At 40.8% G+C, this 22,608-nt stretch overlaps 1 protein-coding gene across 1 annotated transcript in view; it reads left to right on the top strand.

The window, feature by feature from the left end:
• Positions 1 to 22,608, top strand: part of LOC149159683 (Polynucleotidyl transferase, ribonuclease H-like superfamily protein) — a 206,908-nt gene that overhangs the window by 27,761 nt on the left and 156,539 nt on the right. Inside the window, exon 4 of the mRNA XM_089436539.1 lies at positions 11,282 to 11,366. Coding sequence (XP_089292665.1) covers positions 11,282 to 11,366 — 85 coding nt within the window. The remainder of the gene's footprint in view (positions 1 to 11,281; positions 11,367 to 22,608) is intronic.

The raw sequence follows: 22,608 nt of genomic DNA, 5'->3' as shown, positions 1-22,608 counted from the left end.
TCCTTAGGGCTCTCGTACTAGGTATCATGGCCCTTTAGATCTCTGTTACAACTAGTATGCATAGTACACAAAAATCTAAGTCTTGAGATCTGATCCTACATATTCTCAATCTGCCCAATACAAATACAAAGACAAATCTTGATTTGCTAATGGCAATAATTTGCCCTAAGCTCCTTCAATCCTCTTGTCCACTGCTCTTTTGGTTGTCCTTTGCCTCCAGTTCACATAGTGGTTAACTCCCTTTAGATCACTGCCAATCTTGTTGCCCTTTTAGTGGACTTTGGAATCAACTCCTTAGATCTGGGCTTGTCTTTTTAGCCCACTCACTCAACAATCCTCCTTTAAACAGATTCCACTGCTTACACTTCATCCTGAGACACTTAGGCTTCCTGATCACAGGGTTGAGGCTTCTCGACTTCCTTTTCTGTATGCGGCCTAGCCCCAGAGCAACTACGATCACTTCAAATCACCTTGGATGACCTCCTTAAGGCCTCGACCCTCTAGACCTACTTAATCTGACCCTCTACGACCCTAACCAACCTATTTGTGCCCTTGACCAAGTCCTCTTGCCCTCAACTATTTTGTAAAACTCAAAATAGACCCTCCAATGGTCTATTATAGACCTTGACCAGTCTTCCTAAGCATAGATCTGCCCTTGACCTTTCTGTCCAAACCTTCTGCTGTTACTACAACAACCCTTACCCTCTGAACCAACCCTCTTTTAGCCATGATTAACTCTTTCTTGGCTTTGTTTTGCCCTTGATCTACTACAACCAGCTCTGTCCAACACTGTAACACCCCCTAGTTGATTTTCCATGTAAATAAAAATAAGACCAAGGTCATGGGACATATATTCCAAGCTGAATGTTGGGAAAAACATAGTGATGGGGATCACTTGTGAATAATTAATGGCTATGGAAATTGGCAAAGGCAAAGTGACATTAATTGACATTTTATTTATGAAATAAAGGAAAATAAGAGAAAAAGGGAGATGAAAGGTCACAAATTTGCATGAGGAGGAAATTGAAGGAAAAATGAAGGAAAATGAAGAAAATAGAGGCCTCAATGATAAAAAGGTTTCTGAAGATCAGTTCATAGCTTTTGTCAGTTTTAGCTTGGAGCTCTCTTCTATTCTCTCACACTCTTGCACACTTAGTGAAATCTTGGAGCATTATTGGAGCACTTTGGCATACTTGGATTGGAAAAAGAAGGCAAAGGAAAGCAGGAAAGCATAAGGGAACATGTGGATCAACAGCTACAATTGGATTGCTTTACAGGTAATAGGTTGCATGTGTGTTTTCCTTGTTGATCTATGGATGCATGGTGTATGCATGTGATTATCTGGTTATGTGTTGTTATTGGCACGGAGGATTTCCTGAATTGACAGTGTTTCTAGCCTTGCCTTGCCATTTCTTGGATAGCCATGGTGTGTGGGTTTTTCCACTTGATTTTTTTTTGATTGGTGCTCATGTTCCTTATGGCTGTGGGTTGGAGCAAATGCTCTGGAAGCTTTGGAACAACTTGGGTTGAGTTACTAGTCCTAGGGCCTAGGTTGGGACAAACGCTCTGGAGCTCTTGGTGGGTTGAGTTACTAGTCATTGGAGCTGGGTTGGACAAATGCTTTGGAGCCCTGGAAGGCTGTGGGTTGAGTTACTAGTTCTTGGAGCCCTAGACAACTTGGGTAGAGACTGATCTAGTTGGTGTCAGTGATGTTCGACAGTGAGGTGGAATCACTAGTTGAGGGTTGAGGTGGTTTGACCTTTGGAAGCCCCGATTTGGTTTGGTTTATTCCATGAGATCCCACATTCATGCTTGGAATATGGTACCGGGGTGATTGGCTAAAAGAGAGATTTGGTTCAACTCAATCTATGATCGGGTGGTAAGAGCTATTCTTCTATTGGGATTCATGTATATATGTAGCGATTATGTTGGTGATATTATGGCTGAGTTGCATGGTTTCTATGCTGGTCATTTATTGGTTATTTGCTAGTTACATTATGTATGTTATTTATGGCTCCTGTCATGAATGGTTTAGCCATTGATTGGTTGATGAATACATAGACTGATAACTGTTGTTGCAGCTATGTGAAGAGGGCATAGGGCCTTCTTGGCGATTCTCAGATGAATCTCAGACTATTATGATTAGATATGCATTCATGACCTGTAGCTTACATGTTTTCCATGTGTTTGACGAAATGTCTAGTGTGTTTTAGGCGGTTCAAGATTGAATGTTTAGCTTTGTCATTGTGTCAATTATGATTCTCTGGTGAGATTTTTGAATTAATGAACATATATGTATTTATAACCTATTGGTACTATGTACACAAACTGTTTGGTATAAATGAGTAATTCGGACCTCCAACTTCTTGGGGTCATAACTTTGGCATATGATCTCCGTTCGACTATCATAATACCTTGTTTCGAAGATCTACTTGAGAAGGCCGAGTGAAAAATTTGTGAAATAGATGTTGGCACTTTTCTAGTCTCTCTGTTTTCCCTAAAATGTTGTTTAGGCCCTCAAAACAACCGCAGAAGTTTAGAACCCGAAAAATTGCCAAAAATAGAAAGTTTTGTTAAATTTAAGGAGACAAAACTGAAAAGAAATAGTGTTAGGTCAAGTTGGGTTGATAACAGTGTGATCATGTGTCGCTGGGTGGTTGTAATGAGCTTTGGACATATGGACCCAATTTTCCATAAGTGCATCGGAAATCGGGTCTCGCATAATAACTCTCATCTTCATGTTTATCTTAGTGAGCATGTTAAAGTGGGTAAATATGGGGTGAGTTGGTTACAAACACTTTGCCCTACCCCTAGGGGTAAAACACCTGCCACTGCCCTTCTCAACCACAGGACAGACATGTGGTTGGGCTTACCAGGCCACAAATAGGCCTCGACCTAACAGAGTAAGGCATCGACCCTCTTCTCCATTCCACATCTTGCCCTTGCTAGGGTTCTGCACGTCCAAACCAATCACAAATTTGCTCCAACTAGACTCAGCTCACTCTTGCTTAGCGGATACTCAGCTGGACATCTTGAACGAACTTATTTACTTGGTCCTATGGCTTCTCTTGGGCAAATCTCAATCTCCATGAACAAAGCTTGGCCTTCTCTAGGGCTCTTTCACTCCACACTATTATCCTTCATAATGTGTCTCTAGGCCTGTCCTTTGGCCTCTTATTTATACTTTTGTGTGAGTGATCTGAGGGGTTTTCCTTGTCCATCAAGAAACACCTATTTTATCACTCAACAACAAATTAGATTAAACAATTAATTAACTCGAGACTCAATCCCACAACTTTGGGTCAAAACCCAAACCACATGGGTAACTTGCCCAACCAACCCCCTTTTGGTGGGTTTTCTCCTCTCTGCAATACCTTCCGAGCTACCCAATTTGCAACACTCCCTATTAGTGAGGAAGGTATTTCCATCATAGCTTGAAATCTCCAACTACACGACTTTCCTTGCGTACCCATGACTGTCCTCGCATGAGCCATGACTTTCCTTGCATGGCCATGACTGCCCTCGCATGTGCCACATCTTCTTTTGTACTAGACCTAGCTTTATCTTGCATGGTGCATGGTTGTCCTCACATGCAACATGACTTTTCCTTCCACCACCATGAGTGTTCTCACATGGTTTGTGACTGTCCTTACATGGGTTGAAAAGTCCACTTGCTTGCTTGAACCTAAAGGTTTGACTTCCATTGGGCGGCTAACATTCCTTTGCAGTTTCCCTTTCAGCACACACAACCTCCACTTGCTCACTCTACTTTCCCTCTCAGAAAGTGCTGCCATTGAATTTGTGTCCTTCCAAAGTGAGCCTCGAGCTGTGGTTGAACACTGGGTCTAATCCACTCTAGACTACCGCAACTCAACTCTGCGTGAGTCCTCATCTTCCTTCGTCAAATACCTTATGTGCACATGGCTTCATTGTCGGATGTGCAACTTCACAACCCAACGAAGATACTATCCAATGATTAATTTGCCATCCACACGGAGATATCTCGTCCATGTCAAAGAACTTTTTCTATTGAACCTTATGCTCCATGTCTAGCCGTTTCACACCTCCCTCTTTAGCTGCTTCTTGTGCACTCTTTGATCCACCTGTGTTCAAAGTAGCTCTGATACCATGTTGAAATTTCCTTTGCCCTCTAGATCTAGTATGTGCCCTAGCTAGGGACACAACACATTAGAGAAGCCCAACATAAAAGCACTTTGCACAACGAAAATATAACAATAGTGAAGTCAATAAAGTACACATGTTTTATGATCCCAAATCTCGATCTTTATTAGTCCATTAATGAAGAATCCATAAGGCTCTCGTACCAGGTATCACAACCGTTCAGATCTCTAATACAACTAGTATACATAATATACAAAAGTCGAGGGCTTGAGATATGATCCTATAGATCCTCAAACTGCCCAATACAAATACAATGACAAATCTTGACTTACTTGCTAATGGAAATCCTTTGTCCCTAGCTCCTTTAGTTCTCTTGTCCACCGCTCTCTTGGTTGTCCTTTGCCTCTGATATTCACACAGTGATAAGCTCCCTTTAGATCGCTGTCAATCTTGTTGCCCTCTTGGCAGACTTCAGGATCAACTCCTCAGATTTGTGCTTGTCTCTTTAGCCCACTCACTCAACAATCCTCCTTTCAACAGATTCACTTCTTACACATCATCCTGAGGCAAATAGGCTTTTTGATCATAGGGTTGAGGCTTCTCGGTCTCCTCTGTCTGCGGCCTAGCCTCATAACCGCTGTGGTCACTTCAGATCACCTTGGCTGACCTCCTTGAAGCCTCGACCGTCTAGATCTACCTGATCTAATCCTCTGCGGCCCTAACTAGCCTATTTGTTCCCTCGACCAAGTATTCTTGCCCTCAATTGTTTTATACAACTCAAAACAAACCCTTTGTCGGTCTATTATAGGCCTCGACCAGTGTTCCTAAGCACAAATCTACCCTCGACCTTTCTGTGGAAACCTTTTCTTTTGCTACAACAACCCTTAATCTTTGATCCAACCATCTTCCAACCACGATTAACTCTGTCCTGCCTTTGTTTTGCCCTTGATTTGCTAGAACTAACTTTGTCCAACACTCTTCCCTACTCATAGGGCTAAAACACCTACGATTGGCCCTTTATATCTCTGCGACTGCCTTAGAAATCACAGGACAAACTTGCCGTTGGAATTACTAGGCCACAAACAAGCATCTACTTAACAAAACAAGGCCTCGATCCCCTTCTCCAATCCACAGGTTGCCCTTGCTATGGTTCCGCACCTCCAACCCAGTCACAAATTTGCTCCACCCAGACATGGCTCACTCTTGCTTAGCAGATACTCAACTCAACATCTTGAATGGACTTATTTACTTACTCCTGTGGCTTCTCTTGGGCAGATCTTGGCCCCCATGAATACAACTCAGCCCTATCTTGGTCAGTTTCACTCCACACTATTATCCTTCACAATGTTTCTCTAGGCTTCTCCTTTGGCCTCTTATTTATACTTTTGTGTGAGTGGTCTAAGGGGTTTTCTCATCCATGCCCACAATTTTGGGTCAAAACCCCAACCACTTGGGTAACTTGCCCAACCAACTCCCTGTTGGTGGGTTGTGTCCTCTTAGAAGTACCTTTCAAGCTACCCAATTTTCAACATGAAGTTGCACATGGGTGTTCCAGAAAAAGGCAACTGACAATAGTTGTCGCGAAGAAGCATAGAGTAGTCATCCTGTCAACAGGGCCAATAGTTTGGAGAGTTCATAGTGGGATCCAAAGATTGGGTTGGGATACAACGAAGCAGTAGTAGACTTGAGCTTGGGCAAGTGGCAGCTGCGCAGAGGTATGATTGGATCGATGCTAGTAGAAGCCAACTAGGCCAGATTGAGGAGATAGGTAAACCAAAGCCAACAAAGGAGCTTAGACATCACCCCAAGTTGTGGGTGCAATAACTAAACAAAGGAGTATCATGTTGTAGGCAGAATGTTGCGTTGGGCCCTATCAAATATCTGGATCTAATGGGCAACAAGGAGTCGTTGGGTAGGGGATATGCTGCAATAGGTTATGAGTAGAAGTACCTGTAGGGTTTGGCCAAGGACAGTACCAGTAGAGCTTGCTAGACGGATTGACAGACTTCAATCCTCAGAGGAAGAGAGGGAGATTGTTCCAGTCGGGGGATTGAAAATAGATTTCTGTGGGTGTCTCAAAGGACCGAGACAGACCCACAAGGAAGATCCTTGTAGATTTATACATTGACATATTTTTTTGTGGGTGCCAGAAGGACTTAGCATAAGAGCAATGACAAGAAGCATTTTAGTGACAAAGAATAAGGAGCGGGAGGTTCCAAAGGTCGAGCAACTCAGAGGGAGTCAGTGTTCAGTTTCAAGTAGGGGGGAGCAACTGATAGATTCCTTCAAGTCTGTCAAGAAGGTATCTTGGGATGAGATGACCTTATAGGATGTTCAAGAGCAAAGGCTTCTAGGAACAATGCCAAGGGGAGTTGTACTTCGAGGATCTTTCTAGACCAGGTGGCAGAAAAGGTTCTAGCTTAGAGGGAGCTTCCAAAGTAGTGGATACAAGTCCAGGTCAAGGACAGTTTTAGGGGGAAGAAGTACCTCCCTTGCTAATTGGGAGTGTTGATATTTGTAGCTTGGGTAGGTGCTTTTGCACATGCCTATGTGCCTAGGTGTCCAGAAGTCACCCACAAGATCTCCCTAGGATACTTGCTCTAGGTTGGGCAAGTTGCTTTGTTACTTAGGAAAAGCACGTAAGTATTATGTTGGCTCATTGAGCTAAAGTAAAGTTAGGTAAAGTAATTTACTTTAATGATTGTGTTTTAATCTCAGCCGTTGATCTCAAGTGAGGCGATATCTAATCTTGACCGTTAATCACTTTGGAGATCAGGGTTAGGGATTTAGCTCAATGTAAAGTTATAAAAGCAAGGCTAGGGAGAGGGAGAAGACACACAGTACCAAGAAAACTTAATTATTGACCCTTGACCAAGTCAACACCAAAAAGTAAAAAAAATGACCCTCCAAAATCAAATATAAATTTACCTTGTTGACCTCTCATTTGGACATCACATCAAGCATCAAATCATCTCTGAAATGGCAAGTTGAGTTCACACGTGTGAAGGGGAGAGAGAGTTCTGTTTTGACTTGTGTTGACTTTTCTGTCTTGGGATTGTGTTGACCAGCGTTGATTTTATTTTGATTGGGCTATCTTCTACTACTTTGACTGTCTTGGAGGTTGAGTTGAAGGATACTTTGATCGAATTGTTCAAGGCACTTTGACTAGATTTGACTGCAGGCTGAAGCTAGGGTTTGATTGCAGGTTGATTGTGGAAGTTTGACCAAATTACAGAAGGATATTTTGGACCTGTTTTGATTGAGTTTGACTAAGTAAGGAAGGTCGAATTTAGGGTTGAGTTGACTGAAATTTTCTGAGCAGTTGGACCATTGAATTTGACTAATTAGGGTAGACCGTTGACTATTGTTGACTGTTCCTCCGCAGGCCAAAATTTTGTAGACTGATATTTTGACTTTATCTCTCATAATTGGATTGGTTTACTTGGGAAGTCAAAGCTTGACTTTGACTGGTTCTTGGATGTACTATTGAATTGATGTATCTCATGCTGAACATTGATTGATTAATAGCAGAAGAAGAATTGATCAAAGGGTTTCCCCCCTTGTGGGGTTTTTCCTTGGTCTTTGACCAAATCTCTGTCTCATTGTGCTTGGCTATCTACTATTGCACATTTATTGTTTACTGTTCTATCTATAATTGCTTATCTGTTATTGGGGTCATTAAAATTGAATTGTTTAAAGTGATTATAACTTCATAGAAATTTGTGAAAAATTAACACCTTGGAGGGAAAGTGGGGGCCACCAAGGAGGGCGCATGGGGCTAGGCTTATTTAAAGGCAAAGAGGGGTCACTCCACATTATTCTTTTGACTATTACACTTAACAATTCATCTTCTCTTGGAACTGTTCAACGCAAGGGTTGGAGTGCTATTTAGCACAAGGGTTTCAAGCGAAATTCAAGCTGGTTTCAGAGGACTTCGAGTGTCTCCCTAGCTGGATATTAGAGAAGTTTATCACGGGCCTCATCATAGCTTCACTTTCAGCGATTAGAGGAGCGGTGCATATTTCTAGGCGTGGGAGAGAGGTCGACTTGGCCAACACATAGATTGTGGAAGAGTTCGTGGGAAAATCTGCAGGGGTTGTTATCATGCCGGAAGAGTGTATTTTTGGTGATGGATTGTGGAGGATTTTTGGGGCCATTTTTGAGGGCTGAATTCATCATTTTCTGGCAGTGCGTTGGCTTCACTAGAGGAAGCTTGCGCAGACATAAGAGCTAGGAAGTTTGGGAGCTTGAGGGCTGAAGAATTTGAGCTTTTTAGAGGCAAATTTCTGATCAATTGGGAGTTCTTTTGTTGCAGAGTTGAGGGCTACTTCCAACAGAGGATTTTTGCAGTGGTGCACACTAGTTGGCCAGTTGGGCCATTCACACTAGTTGGAGGGATTCTTCGCTGCTTGGGACCGGACCAAACCATTTCCGAGTTTTTGTGGGTTTTTGGAGAGGAGACCATAGGAGAAGTTTCAAGCTGATCCGAGCAGTATTCGGACTAGAACCCATCATTCCAGTAGTCAATCAACAACAGTTTATTCGTTAGGCCAACAACATCACCATTATGAGTTCTCTATTGCTTGGGTCAACAACATATTTATGGGTTTTGCTCAGCGTGCTTGGCAAGCCCAGGTTCCATTGTTTTATCTCATTTTATGTACTTAGATCCATGTTTTAATACAATGGCTCAAATTGTTATGCTGGTTTCATTTGCGTATTAAATTTGTGGCCGTTGTTACTTCATTTTTTCGCTGTTCCAAGTTCATTGTTTTTGGTATCTACTGTTGATTTTCCATTAGGAATATTACACAGTCACCAAGGGCAAGTGCCATGTCCTAGATTAGCCTATCAATTTGTAGGGGGGTGGAGCTCATGCTTGGCTTTTGCCCATGTGCTAAACAAATTCCCCATCTATCTTTTGCATTTTATCTTTTTCTTTCATTGTGGCTTTCTTATGCTTATATCTTTCTTTTAGCTGCATCATTCTGCAGGGGTCAGTTTTATGGGCCCAAGCTCAAGGATGAGGATGTAAGGTGTCAATTCTAATAACCAATGACCACTGGCCTGAAGAATGGAGAGGATTAGTGGGGAAATATGATAGTGGTAAGTATGGAATGTCTTGGATATGTTACTCCAATTAGTGCCTTCCCAGTAGTGCTCTTCCTAAAACCATAGAGCCTCAGAGGAGATCCCACTAGACAAAAGTCAAAGACTAACGTCCTTGGTGAAGTGAGGGAACAAGAATACAATCAAGATTGGTCAATTATCCAGTTTGCCCCTTGATCCATATAAGTATGCCCATAACATTAAGAGAAAGCACATGATTGCAAAATGGTTAAGGTACCTGTCGATGGATGACCCACCTTCCTTCAAGAAGGAATGTTGGATGGGAGAGAGAAATTTGAGCACAACAAGAAGTGGAGGATCTTGGCATCATGTTAGATGCTGATCAAATAGGGCTGCTGGCTAGCTGGTTGTCCAAGGAGAACCGTTTTCTTCTGTGGGTTACCCAATTTTTGGTAACAGTTTGAAACCCCCCATAAAATTACAAGTTCATTTCCTCCCATTGTTTGTTTCACTAACACCAGCAAGAGTGAATCAAGATTTATTGCTTGTGCTTGTTATTAACTTATTTGTCAAAGTTAAAACTTTTACCGATGTATGAATTGCAGCTTCTACGTTTCCCAAATCCCGTGAAATTTGGTTCCAAAATCATTTCCAATTCTTAACCCATTGCTTTTTCCTATTTCATGCAACTTGGACTCAAAGTCTATTGTCTATCATTTCTGCTGAAGTTTACTGACTATTCCTCCTGAAACTCCTCTATCCATCATAGTTTTTTTAACTAAATACAAAACTTTGATGGGCTTCTTTGCTTTTTCTTCTAGAAGTATTTATTTTATTACTTGTTCCTGGTCCTTGTATTCTAGGAGAGGAATTTCATCTAAACTTCAGTTTTTTTTGGATTTGAAAAGGATCTTTGATTTTAGCTGGGTTTGTTTTCCTTTCTTGGCATTCTTCCAGGTATCTTTCTTGAGTGATTCTGCCTTAGGAAACCTTCCTGCTTTTCGCTTCTTAATTCTGTACCACTTCCCTTCTTAATCCTCTTTGTCATTTGGAGTGCTCATTTCCAATTAACAAGGGACTATTTCCTCATATAATCTGATTTATTAGATGAATGTTCTTTTAAGTCGTTGCTTGACTTGGAACGTTGGCTTACTTCTTGCACTCCCAGTACCATTACTAGTGAGTTGTCATTTTCTCCGTCTTCTTAGGGAGGAATGGGTTGAATACTTTAATAATTACTTAACAATAAGTTTTTCTTTGAGGTGGAGGCTCCTTCCTTTCCTAGTTCTTGGAAACTTAAGTTTCTCTCTTTAATAATGGAGGCTTTTCTTGTTTTGCTTGTTCCTTAGGATCCTTCTCTTTCTTTTGTTGATAATCAATCAGGAATGTTCATAAGCATGCATGATCTGGTATTTGGGATTTGATTATAGTCTAGCTTTTGTACATGTGTCTATTGTTTGTTATCCTGCTGAATTTTGAATTTGATTGGCCACCTTGAGGGTGCTTGCTTCTAGCTTTACTTCCAACAAATTTTGGCGCAGGCTATAATTTCTTCTTCTTTAATTTGGTCTGAAGACATCAAGTGTGTGCCTATTCGGCCAAGTCTCTGAACTGAAAAGAGATCGTGCACCAGGGAATAAAACCTCTTATAGCACCTGACCTCCCCGTCTCCATTTGGAGGATTTCAAATTTAGCGAGGTGCCTTGAATGGAAAGCAAGCCCAACTCAAACATGGCAAATTCAGAAGAACCAGGGAGCGTGGAATAAAAGAATATTGTTCAGAATATGTGAGATTGAAATAGTTACATTAAAATCTAAAAAGTTTGAATTTTTGATGAGAGAGTTGTTTCGTTCAGTTGTAGAGTTTATGTCTCCTAACTATTTTTCACCAACCCTTTCTAGCACCTATGATGTGCAACATTATATAATGTTTTCTGTTCCATGGGATTTTTGGTGTTTGTAGAAATTGGCCAAGCATTTTGGTCTTGGAAAATTTTGATAAGACAGAAGTTGTTAAATCCACTATATTACTTTCTTTGTAATTTTTAAAGGTCCTTGAGAATCCGTCTTGACTTCTGAATTTGAATAGCCCAACAAATGCAGTAGCCATGGATTGCGAAATGGTTGGTGTTGGCAGTGATGGCAGCAGAAATGCACTTGCAAGGGTTACGTTGGTATACACTTAACATTTTTTTCACTTCAATACTATTGATATGTAGTGTACTTTCATACATCTGAAGTGACCTTTGAGTCAAATTAAAATTCAGAATATTGCTAGGTGACAACGTATTGTGCTGAACCCAGTAGAATTCACTCGTATGTTATTGAATAAAAGCTGTATTGCATGTTTTACTTTAGATATTTCCCCAAAGAAGTACCATTATGGTCCAAAATTGTCTTCCATCAAAACTTTACTATGTATGGGGACAAAACACTCCAGCCTTGCCAAAATTGTATATTCTGAATTTTTTGATAGGATTCTTCTGAGTTAAAATTCTAAATATTCTGTTAAATGAGATATAATTGGAACAATTGGATAATTCTTGGACTTTTGCATTTAACTATTCCATATCACTATAGACATTGGTAGGTTTCCTGAAGAGTAATCCTGTTCCTTTCAGACATTTGAACAACGAATAATGCTAGGCAATTGGAAAGGCCTCATTAGATATTGGTAAACATTGTCTCAGTGAAATGTTGAAAGATTTGAAAGAAATCATATCGAATGTTCCATGCAAACTGAAAGCTATTTTTTCTCTAAGCTATTATGTGTGCTCTGCATGTTTCACAAAAGTTATCTTTAGGACATGACCAACATGATAAACATGAAATGAAATGAAACATTTATTGTCATCCATGTAATACTGTTAATTTTAGGATAACAATGGTATGTTCTATGCTTAGGGCAATTTTACTTCAATTTCTTTATTAGCCCAATATCAATATCCAGTTTAGCAATGACATCAATATGATAGTAAAATGCAGATAGAACATAAACAATAATAGTAGAAGATTAGCGAAGACAAGAGGACACAAGATATGGCACCAGCCAGGGACAAACCCCAATGTGGGGAAACCCTTGATCAATTTTTCTTATAATTCCTGAAAAGTTTAGGGGAGAGAGAGAGAGTACAATGTATAATATTCACTTGTCCAATTATAGTGAAAATCTGATCAGTCAAACAGAAGAAACAGAAAGCCCTAACCAGAAAGTCAATGCTGGTCAACAGGGCAGATTTCTTCCTCAATTCAGCTTGGTCAAACCCAGTCAACTTCAGCCTCCAACAACAAGTCTAATCAGCCCAAAACAGTCTGAAAAAGTCCAGTCAAAACTGGTCAACAAAAGTCAACTCTGCGGCCAGCCCTAGTACAGTCAACGCTGGTCAAACAGGTCAGATTGCCTCGGTTCTTGTGCCCAGAACTGTGGCCTGCTAGGACAGAATTCCTCCACCCAAAACTGCACCAAAACAGGTCAACGCTTGGTCAACGCAGTCCAAAAACAGCCTCTGCAATTTTGGTCAAATCTGGTCAACGCTGGAACAGAAAACCCTTTCTTCCCTTCGCACGTGTGGAGAGCAGCTTCTGATTTTTGTACCCAATCAATGAAGGAGAGAGAAGATGAGTGAGTGAAGTGTGTCCAAATGAGGAGGAGGCATCATGTATTTATAGGCTAGCATTGAGGATGAATAGACACGACCGTTGGGCTTCTGAGACTACAGGAGTTTGCTGGCTGACCTTGGCAATTTTTCCATAATCAAAATAAATTCATAATTCCATTTGTACATGTCAGAATGGGATGATCTTTAGATCAATCCTACACCTCTCGAAGAGAGGAATCCAAGAAAAATATGAGCTACCTCATATGAGTTGTCCAATGTGAAGTTTGGCCCTAGTTTCCAAATTTAACACTCCCTCTCAACTAGGGAGAACTTCACTTGCCAAACTGTCTGACAATCTGTACCATCACTTTCTCTGCTCTGGTGAACTATGAAGAAAGAAGAAATGATCGAGAATGTTTCATAGCATTCTCCACTGACCCGAAGTTAGTCTCCAATAATAGAGAGTGTCATGCCACTCTTAACCGACCCGAAGTCAATTTCCATTAATCTTAGATCAATATCAACATCCTAGCATAGGGAGTACAGTAGTACACGATGCGTCCATTGGTAGTACTATGGTCCCTATCCTCATTTCCCTACTCATTGGTCAGATGAGAGGTACTTCCCATGACTCTCAGACTGCATGGGTAGGATGTGCCGGCAGGAGAAGGTGAACCACTCATCCTGCTCATATGCCATAGGAGAAGGTGAACCGCTTATCCTATGCATATTCCACCATGGGGTATCACAAAGGAAGGTGATCCAAAAATGGATCTTGGATAAACCTCTAAGTCTAAAAGATTTCATATAAGAGGTGAAAGGTGCCAAATTGCACAAACCATTTGTAAATTAGAGGAAAGTGAAAGTCCAAGGAAGTCCCTGGAACTAGCCCCATTGCAGAGATCGTCCCATTCGGAATCTACTGCAACTTGAATGGGAAAAAGCTGACTTAGGATGCAGAAGCTATCATAAAATGAAGCTGCCCTTTTTCAAAGGAAAAAGAGGCAAAATCCCTCGATAATGGGTCCTAAAACCCTCCTAAGTCTTCATCAATCTCCTAAAAGGTCAAAACCACCGAAAAAGGGAAAGTCTTAAGGATATCGGATTACACTATTGGAACCTTAAAAACAGGAGAAAACAACGAAAATGAGGCAATCGGGGGCTTGAACAGTGTTTGCACAGGGGCCGTCGGATCTGGCCAATCAATGGTCCAAATCCGATCGGCAATCACAATCGGCGGTGACAGTCGGAGGCATAATGCGATGGAACCGGGCCGATGCAATACCGCAATCGCAGATATCGGCGGATCGCAATCAGCGAACACAATGGAGCGGGGCCTATGTATATATGCGGTGCAATATGCCGATCGCCGATGATCGGATTGGAGAATCAGTATCGGCGATGGCCGGACCCGATGGAAATATAGACTGTGTTCTATATATTTTTAAATCTGAAAAAATTGAAGTCCGGGAACAATGTTCTCTGCGGATTTTTCCGTGTTTTACAGTGTTCTCTATGTAAATAGAGAACGATTGTTTTTGAAGGATTTCAAGCGCCGATGGGTCCATTTCGTTACGAAACAGGTGGCCGCCTGCACTAAAGGCGTTATGCAATGATTATTGAACGCTAGAAGAGGGATTTGAGCGAACCAAAGCCGAAAGTTACAGAGCCCGAAAGGGAAAATGAACAGACAACACTGATTTGGCTTAAAAAGCCACAAAACAACAGAACGAGAAGAGGGTTGGTTGCTGTTGTTGATCGTTGGAGGTTTTGTTGCTGAAAGTGAAGCCAAGGCGAAGGAGGCAACACAGAAGCCAAAGAGGCAGCACAAAAGCAAAAGGCAACCAAGGGAGTCACTTGGAGTTCAAGTGAAAAGCTCAGAGAGAGCTGTAACCTGATAGAAGGCAGAAAGAAGCCAGAGCAAAGAGCAGAGAGCCAGAGCCAAAGAGTCAGAGTCAGAGCCAAGAGCCAGAACCAAGAGCTAAAGAGCCAGAGTCAGAGCCAATAGCCAAGAGCTAGAGCCAGAGCAAAGAGCCAAAGCTTCAAGAGCCAGAGCCAGAGCAAAGAGCCAAAGCTTCAAGAGCCAAGGGATAAAATGGTGTCTAAACCCACTGTTTATGTGTAGAACAACAGGAGTTGAGCCAAATAGCTTTTAAAAAGACTTATACCATAATCCCAGAGAGCCTAGTTGAGTTGACTAGAGCTCACAGAGATGTAGCCCAAGAAGTGTGGGTGAATTCCTAATTAAATTGCCGTTTCTGTGTGTGTTCTATTGTTGCAGTATCTCTGCTGTTTTATTTAGTGTTATATGTATTTATACATCAGTGTCAACACACTAATTTACAACACAACCACAGAAATTAAAGCAAGTAATCAGTTGAAAATAAATACAAGCATACACCCATATTTTCAAGCATTTCTTAATTCCGCATTGGTTAATCAATAAGACTTGGGAAAATTTAAAGCTTTGGAAGTGGGAGAGGTTCTTGTAAGTTAGACAAGAAGCCTTAAGTGCCCCATTTTCAGATCAGAAGGTGAACCACTCAGCCTGTACATCGCGCACCAATAGGGAAAGGTGAACCACTCACCCTATGGTCGCGCATTGCTCCAAGAAGTACCCCAAGCCCCCTAGAGCTCCTAGAGCTCAACATCCATCTCATACGAGACCCTCATAAGAGGGTTTCTCCACGACTCCAAGTCGTTCACGGAAGGTCAAGAATTTGAACTTCCCTAGGTGCTTCATAAGAATATCGGTGACCTGATCATCAGTCCCAATGTGTTGGAGCCTTATTGCTCCGTGTTGTACCATATCCTGTATAAAGTTGTAAGTGATATCAATATGCTTGGAGTGGTCATGAAACATAGGGTTCTCAGAAAGACGAATCCCACTCTAGTTGTCGTAGAAGATCACGGTGGTATCCAACACATGTCCAAACAACTCACTAAAGAGCTTCCTGAACCAAACAGCTTCACAGGAGGCTAAACTAGCAACAATGTATTCAGCCTTAGTGGTGCTCAAGGCAACCGACTTCTACTTCCTGCTCATCCATGATATCGAAGCAAAATTTGGAGAGGAGCAACATCCAGATGTGCTTTTATGATCCAACACATTGCTAGCCCAGTCTGCCTCAGAGTAACCATGGAGCCTCACATTCTCGACGGTGTATCTCAGTCCATAAGTGATTGTGCCCCGAAGATATCTCAAGAGATTCTTGGCAACAATCCAATGTATGTGATGAGGCTCGACCATAAAATGACTCAATGTATTCATTGCAAAACATAGGAGTTCACCAAGAACATCAAGGCCCCCACGAGTTGACGATACTCAAAAGGATTTCCCAAATCAGGCCCAACAACACTTCCGCATAACTTCTTGAATTTAAGTTCCATCGGAGTAGTCACGGACTTGCAGTGCACCATCCCAAATCTTTAAAGTATCTTCCCAATATATTTTCCTTGAGAAAGGAAAATGTCACCTGGCTTTTGCCATACCTCAAACCCTAGGAAATAATGCATCAGTCCTAGCTCCTTCAGAAGCCAACTCCCTCTTACATTGATGAATAAGAGGGTCCACACTTGTCAGAAAGAGATTGTCCACATAGAATACCAAGATGAGAGGTCTATCATTCTCAACCTTAAGTTTGGATCAACTTCACTTCTTGTAAATCCCAGCTTCATTAAATAGCTAGCGATCCTCTCATACCAAGCCCGAGGTGCTTGCTTCAACCCATAGAGGGCTTTTTTCAACCTGCATACATGTGTTTGATGATCTTGAACTTCGAACCCCTCAGGTTGTTCTACATAGACTTCCTCCTTAAGTGAACCATGCAAGAGGGTAGTCTTGACATTCATTTGATGAAGATTCCATCCTTGCGAGGCAGAAAGGGCTATAATCGAACAAATGGTGGTGTAGCGGACAACCGGTGCAAATATCTTATCATAAGCTACACCTTCCTTTTGAGAGGAGCCTCGAGCAACAAATCTACCCTTGAACTTTTTAGCACTTCCATGAGCTCCATGCTTGATCTTGAAGAGCCATTTCGAGGTGACAACAGATTTGTCCTTGGGTCTAGGAACCACATCCCAAACATCATTCTTCATAATCGAATCATACCCTTCGTTCATAGCATCCTTCCAAACTTGGTGCTTCACAGCTTCTTCGAATGTGCAAGGCTCAGATTGAACAATGGTGCTCATAATAGTTAAATACCCTTGGTACCTATTCGGCTTCTTGCTTACACGAAATGTCCCTCTAGGTGCAACATGTCTCTCGACATCTTCGAGAGTCTCCCTAAGCCATGATGGTCTCCTTTTCAAGGAGGAGGGATCATGAGGGGGTGGATCAATGGGATCCATTGGTCCTTCAACATCAGGCATTTGCTCATCCTGCGGTTCTCCCAGCTTTCCAGAATCTGCTTCTTTGTCCTTCCTTGGAAGAGGAAGGTTACTGATCTTCCCAAGGGCAACATCCTCATCGAAAGTGACATCATGACTTATCTCCACTTCTCTTTGACCAGACTTCGGCCCATAAGAACTTCGAAAGACTTTGATTATGAAGCATGGCACGAGTGGCTTCTGTTGAAGAATCTAGGGCAAACATAATTAAGGTGATTCTTCTTTAATATGATAACAATTTGTGAAGTATTCATACAATTTATCTTAGCTTGATGTTCCATTCATTATTAGTGTATTTGTTTACTTCATCATACTGCTATAAAAAACAAAAGAGACAAGAACACAAATGTTTGGCTTTCTGCCAGGGCCAAAACCTCTCCTTCTTGGAGAGGAAAACCCACAAAAAATTCTTCTAATAGAGATTCCATCGACAAATACCTATTTCCAAGACCATGACCCTTGACACAATCTGCCTCTCCAAGACCAAGACATCAATCCTCTTCTTCAATGTTGCTGGGATCATCATCCTTGCTGCACCTCTGCCTCACTGAGATCTTCATTATTGTTGACATCATTGTTGCACCATGATTGTCTCTTTGTCACTTATCATTGTTGTCAACATAGTTTCCTTTAGTATCATAACAATTACTGTCATCACTGCTTCCTCATCTTGCACCACTTGAAACATCTGGAAACCCTCATCACTATTATGATACCGAAACTACTATAGAGATATCATTTTGGATCTTCTTCATTGTCAGTATGCCGAGACTCTAGTACAACTCCTTATTATAAACAGACTGTAATACGGCTTCTTCTCCTTATGTCGAGATAGTGAGATTGTGACTGTGTCTTATTATGAGATCACCGAGATGCATACATACGGGTCCGAATCTCATTGTGATATATTCATAATTCTGTCACAGTTATGCTGAGATTGTTAGGGCTAGTGTAGGATTCAAAGATCCCTTTCTTCCATCAAAAGATAATCATCGTGCTTCCTTTCATTGAGATATGTGCCACCGAGGAGGAGAGCACTACCCTCTATATCACTGTGATCATCACCGAGACTTCATGTAATCTGAGATATTGCTGTTTGTCTAGACTGCTACAGGAACACTGTCGAGATTCATATGCCAAGACTTGCTCCTTGTCATGCGAGATCAGGCTGTCTTTAATGCCGAGATTATCATCATGGAGATTAGGTCTATATCTAGCCCAGACTTCAACTCATTGCTATGTCGTTATCCGAAGTTGCTTCTACTCCATATATGCGAGATCATGATTGCACCAAAAACCCAAACTAGGTGCAGTCAAGCCCTACTGTGACTCTGCTCCTATATGCGAAATTTCAGAGACATTCGAAATTTTCCTTGGTCTATTTTCGTTTACCCTTCGTGGGTATTTATCGTAGTTTGTGCACATATAATAAGCCGACGTGAATCCATTAACCGACATGACTAATTCACTGAGCCAACGTGACTTTCATTTATACATTTAATTCAGTATTGAAGTCAACATGAGGAATTCATTTTTGTTTTCACTTGCAGACTTCTAGAGGATTATGATTGGTCTTTGGAGGGCTGCTACACATCTTGTAGGTTAGAATACAGTGCATATAGGCTCATACAGAGCTTCTTAATACATGACATGACTCTTTGACATACAAATAAAAATCCTAAAGACATCAAGAAGAAGTCTTTGACCTAATTACTCTTCTTGCTCATGAAACCCATGAAGCAAGATATACAAAAATAATTTATTACTTCATTTAATACATCAGTTACAAAGATCATGTCATTATGAAGACCGAACCTAGTTACACTTTTTTCAACAACTTCTAAGATAGAATGATTCTTCCTTTCAGCAACACCATTTTGCTCAAGAGTATATGCGGTAGTAGTCTCCCTCTTAATGCCAACTTCTCTACAATAATCTTTGAACTCATTTGATTCGCATTCGGTTCCATTATCAGTCCTCAATATTTTGATCTTCTTCCCGGTTTGATTTTCAATCAAGGCTTTGAAAGAACGAAACCATGAGAATAATTCATCCTTGTTCTTCAAGAAATATATCCAAGTCTTGCGAGAGAAATGATCTATAAAGGTTGCATAATATAAGTATCCTCTCAATTAGTTCACGAGCATTGCACCAGATAGATCAAAATGAATCAATTGCAATATGTCAGTAGTCTTGCTATCACTTGAGGGGAATGGTCCCTTTGTATGCTTCCCTTCGGCACACCCCTGACAAACACCTTCATGTTCTACTTTAAATTTGGGCATACCTGTCACCATATTCTTTGCATCGGGTAGAGCCTTATAATGTAGATGAGCAAACCTCCAGTGCCATAATTCAGATTGAAGTGATGTTTCGCAAGACATAGCTCCCAATGGGCTTCCTCCAACTTGATATAGGCTATCAACCCTGAAGCCAAGTGTAAATGCATCTGTGAAATTTTTATTCCACACACGTACCTTTCCATCGACAAATGCCACCTTGAATCCTTTGTCCTTCATCGCCGAGATAGATACCAGGTTCTTCTTTAGAACGAGTACATATAGTACTTCTTGTAGATGAATGGTGTTACCCTGATGCAATTGAAGAGTAACATTCCCAACTCCCTTCACGGGATAGGTGGCATTGTCTCCAAGGATATTTTCTAAATTTCTATCCCTTTCAATTAGATTTGAAAGAGCTTCCTTATACCCAGTGAAGTACCTCGAGGAACCACTATCAATCAACCAATTTCCCAAAGTGTCAAGAGGAGATGCAGTAGAAAGGGAAGATATAGGATAGAATTCTTTTTGCTTGTTATCATCAATATTAGATTCATCATACTTGGTGTTTCTTGATCTCTTGGAAGGGCGACCATTTCCTTGATGAGAAGCGGGAGCATTCCTTTTTCCTTGGTTGTTGAATTTGCCATTTCTTTGATTGTTGTTGCCCCTGAAATTGTTGTTATTGTGGTTGTCATCATCATGAGGTGTATCCCTTCTATTAGGACACTCCCTAGCATAGTGACCAAACTTGTTGCAAATGAAGCATCTTCCCTTCCTTCCATTTTTGAAACCTGGCCTTCCTTGACATTGCTTCTTTGAACCTGCATTGTTCTTCTTTTTAGCATGAGCAGAGAATGCAGTAGGATCATTCCTATTTGAAGGCATATCTAGTTCCATCATCCTTGTTTCTTCTTGAGAGCATCTAGTCAGCAATTCTTCAAAACTTGGAATCCTGTCGTTATTAAGAATAGTAGTGTTCAACACGTGCCATTCACGAGGGAGTCCTCCAAGAGCAATGAGGGTAAGCTCTCTATCAACAATAACTTCTCTAATCTAAAGAAGATCATTTTTGATCTCAGTAATCCTCATGAAGTAGGATTGAATATCTTCATTTCTTCCTTTCTTTATATCCTTTAGCTTATTCTTGAACAAAAGAATTTGATTTGCATTGCTAGATTTGAACATGCCAACCAACCTGTCATATATCTCCTTTGATGTGTTCAAATTAGAAATATAAGCAACTAAATGCTTATGAATAGAATCCCTGATGATCTTCTTGGCTTTGACTTCACCCTTATTGTATTTGATCTTAGCAGCATCCGACGCATTAGAAGGAGGTTTTGAAATCTTTCCCTGCACATAATCCATCACATCTTGCTCGTCTAATGTCAAATCAAGAGACATCTTTCATGCATGATAATCAAACTTATCATGAAGCTTATCATCAGATTTGAAGTAGGATGTGAAAGCCATTGAATTTGTCTTTGATTAGTGATTGCTCTTTTCACTCTTTCTTAGGCTTTGTCTTCACCTCAGCTTTGATACCATGTTAATTTTAGGATAACAATGGTATGTTCTATGCTTAGAGCAATTTTGCTTCAATTTCTTTATTAGCCCAATATCAATATCCAGTTTAACAATCACATCAATATGATAGTAAAATGCAGATAGAACATAAACAATAACAGTAGAAGACTAGCCAAGACAAGAGGACACAAGATATGGCACTAGCTAGGGACAAACCCCAATGTGGGGAAACCCTTGATCAATTCTTCTTATAATTCTTCAAAAGTTCAACAGAGAGAGAGAGTACAATGTATAATATTCACTTGTCCACCTACAGTGAAAATCTGATTAGTCAAACAACATAAACAAAAAGCCATAACCAGAAAGTGAATGTTGGTCAACACGGCAGATTTCTTCCTTAATTTAGCTTGGTCAAACCCAATTAACTTCGGCCTCCAACAACAAGTCTAATTAGTCCAAAACAGTATGAAAAATTCCAATCAAAACTGGTCAACAAAAGTCAACTCTGCGGCCAGACCTGGTACAGTCAACACTGGTCAAACAGGAGGTCAGATTGCCTCGGTTCTTGTGTCCAGAACTGCGGCCTGCTAGGACAAAATTCCTCCACCCAAAACTGCACCAAAACAGGTCAACACAGTCCAAAAACAACCTCTGCAATTTCGGTTAAATCTGGTCAATGCTGGAATAGAAAACCCTTTCTTCCCTTCGCACGTGTGGAGAGCAACTTCTGATTTTTGTACCCAATCAATGAAGGAGAGAGAAGATGAGTGAGTGAAGTGAGTCCAAATGAGGAGGAGGCATCATGTATTTACAGGCAAGCGTTGAGGATGAATAGATGTGACTGTTGTGCTTTTGAGCCTACATGAGTTCACTAGCTGACCTTGACAATTTGTTCAGAATCAAAATAAATTCATAATTCCATTTGTACATGTCAGAATTGGATGATCTTTAGATCAATCCTACACCTCTCGGAGAGAGGTATCCAAGAAAAATATGAGCTGTCCAATGTGAAGTTTGGCCCTAGTTGGCAAATTTAACAAATACCAACAAAATTTAAGGGATGTCTTAAAAATAGAGTACATAACTTTTGTACAGTTCTATATAGTTGTATAAGAAATGTGATATTTTTCTTCTAGGTAACAAATCTTTGGGAAATCCCTTGGGCACTTCCCCTCATTCTAAGAATGGTATCCAGAGTAAACCCTAGATGCTTCAGGGCACAAAGCCTGGTCAACAGCAGGGCTCAAAGCCATTACAGCCATATACTCATTGTGATCTCAACATGTCACTTACGGGAATAGAACCTGGGTGGAGAGGATAACTCTTCATTCTACAATCACTCAATCTAAACCCAATATATATATATATGATATGTAAATAGAAGATATATATTTCCAAAAATAAAATCTAAACCAACAAATTGAGTAAACATGCAGGCTTAAGCCTTATAGTGAATAGACAGAAAAGTAAATTGTGGGCTTATCTTTTGCAAAAGGTAAAGGCCCATAATGATGATTGGAAGGGTTCTTGAATGGCCTTTGTCAAAGACTAGCAGTCTGATGGGAATCAAATGAGTGCTTGAAACTTTGACATAAAGAAGAACTCCATTCCAA

Source organism: Pinus tabuliformis, chromosome 5_2 (assembly GCF_031772625.1).
Source record: "Pinus tabuliformis cultivar Carrire ecotype Pingquan chromosome 5_2, CPIR1, whole genome shotgun sequence".
NCBI lineage: Eukaryota > Viridiplantae > Streptophyta > Pinopsida > Pinales > Pinaceae > Pinus > Pinus tabuliformis.
Note: the sequence above shows the minus strand (reverse complement) of the source record. Positions and strands in the feature narration are given on the sequence as shown.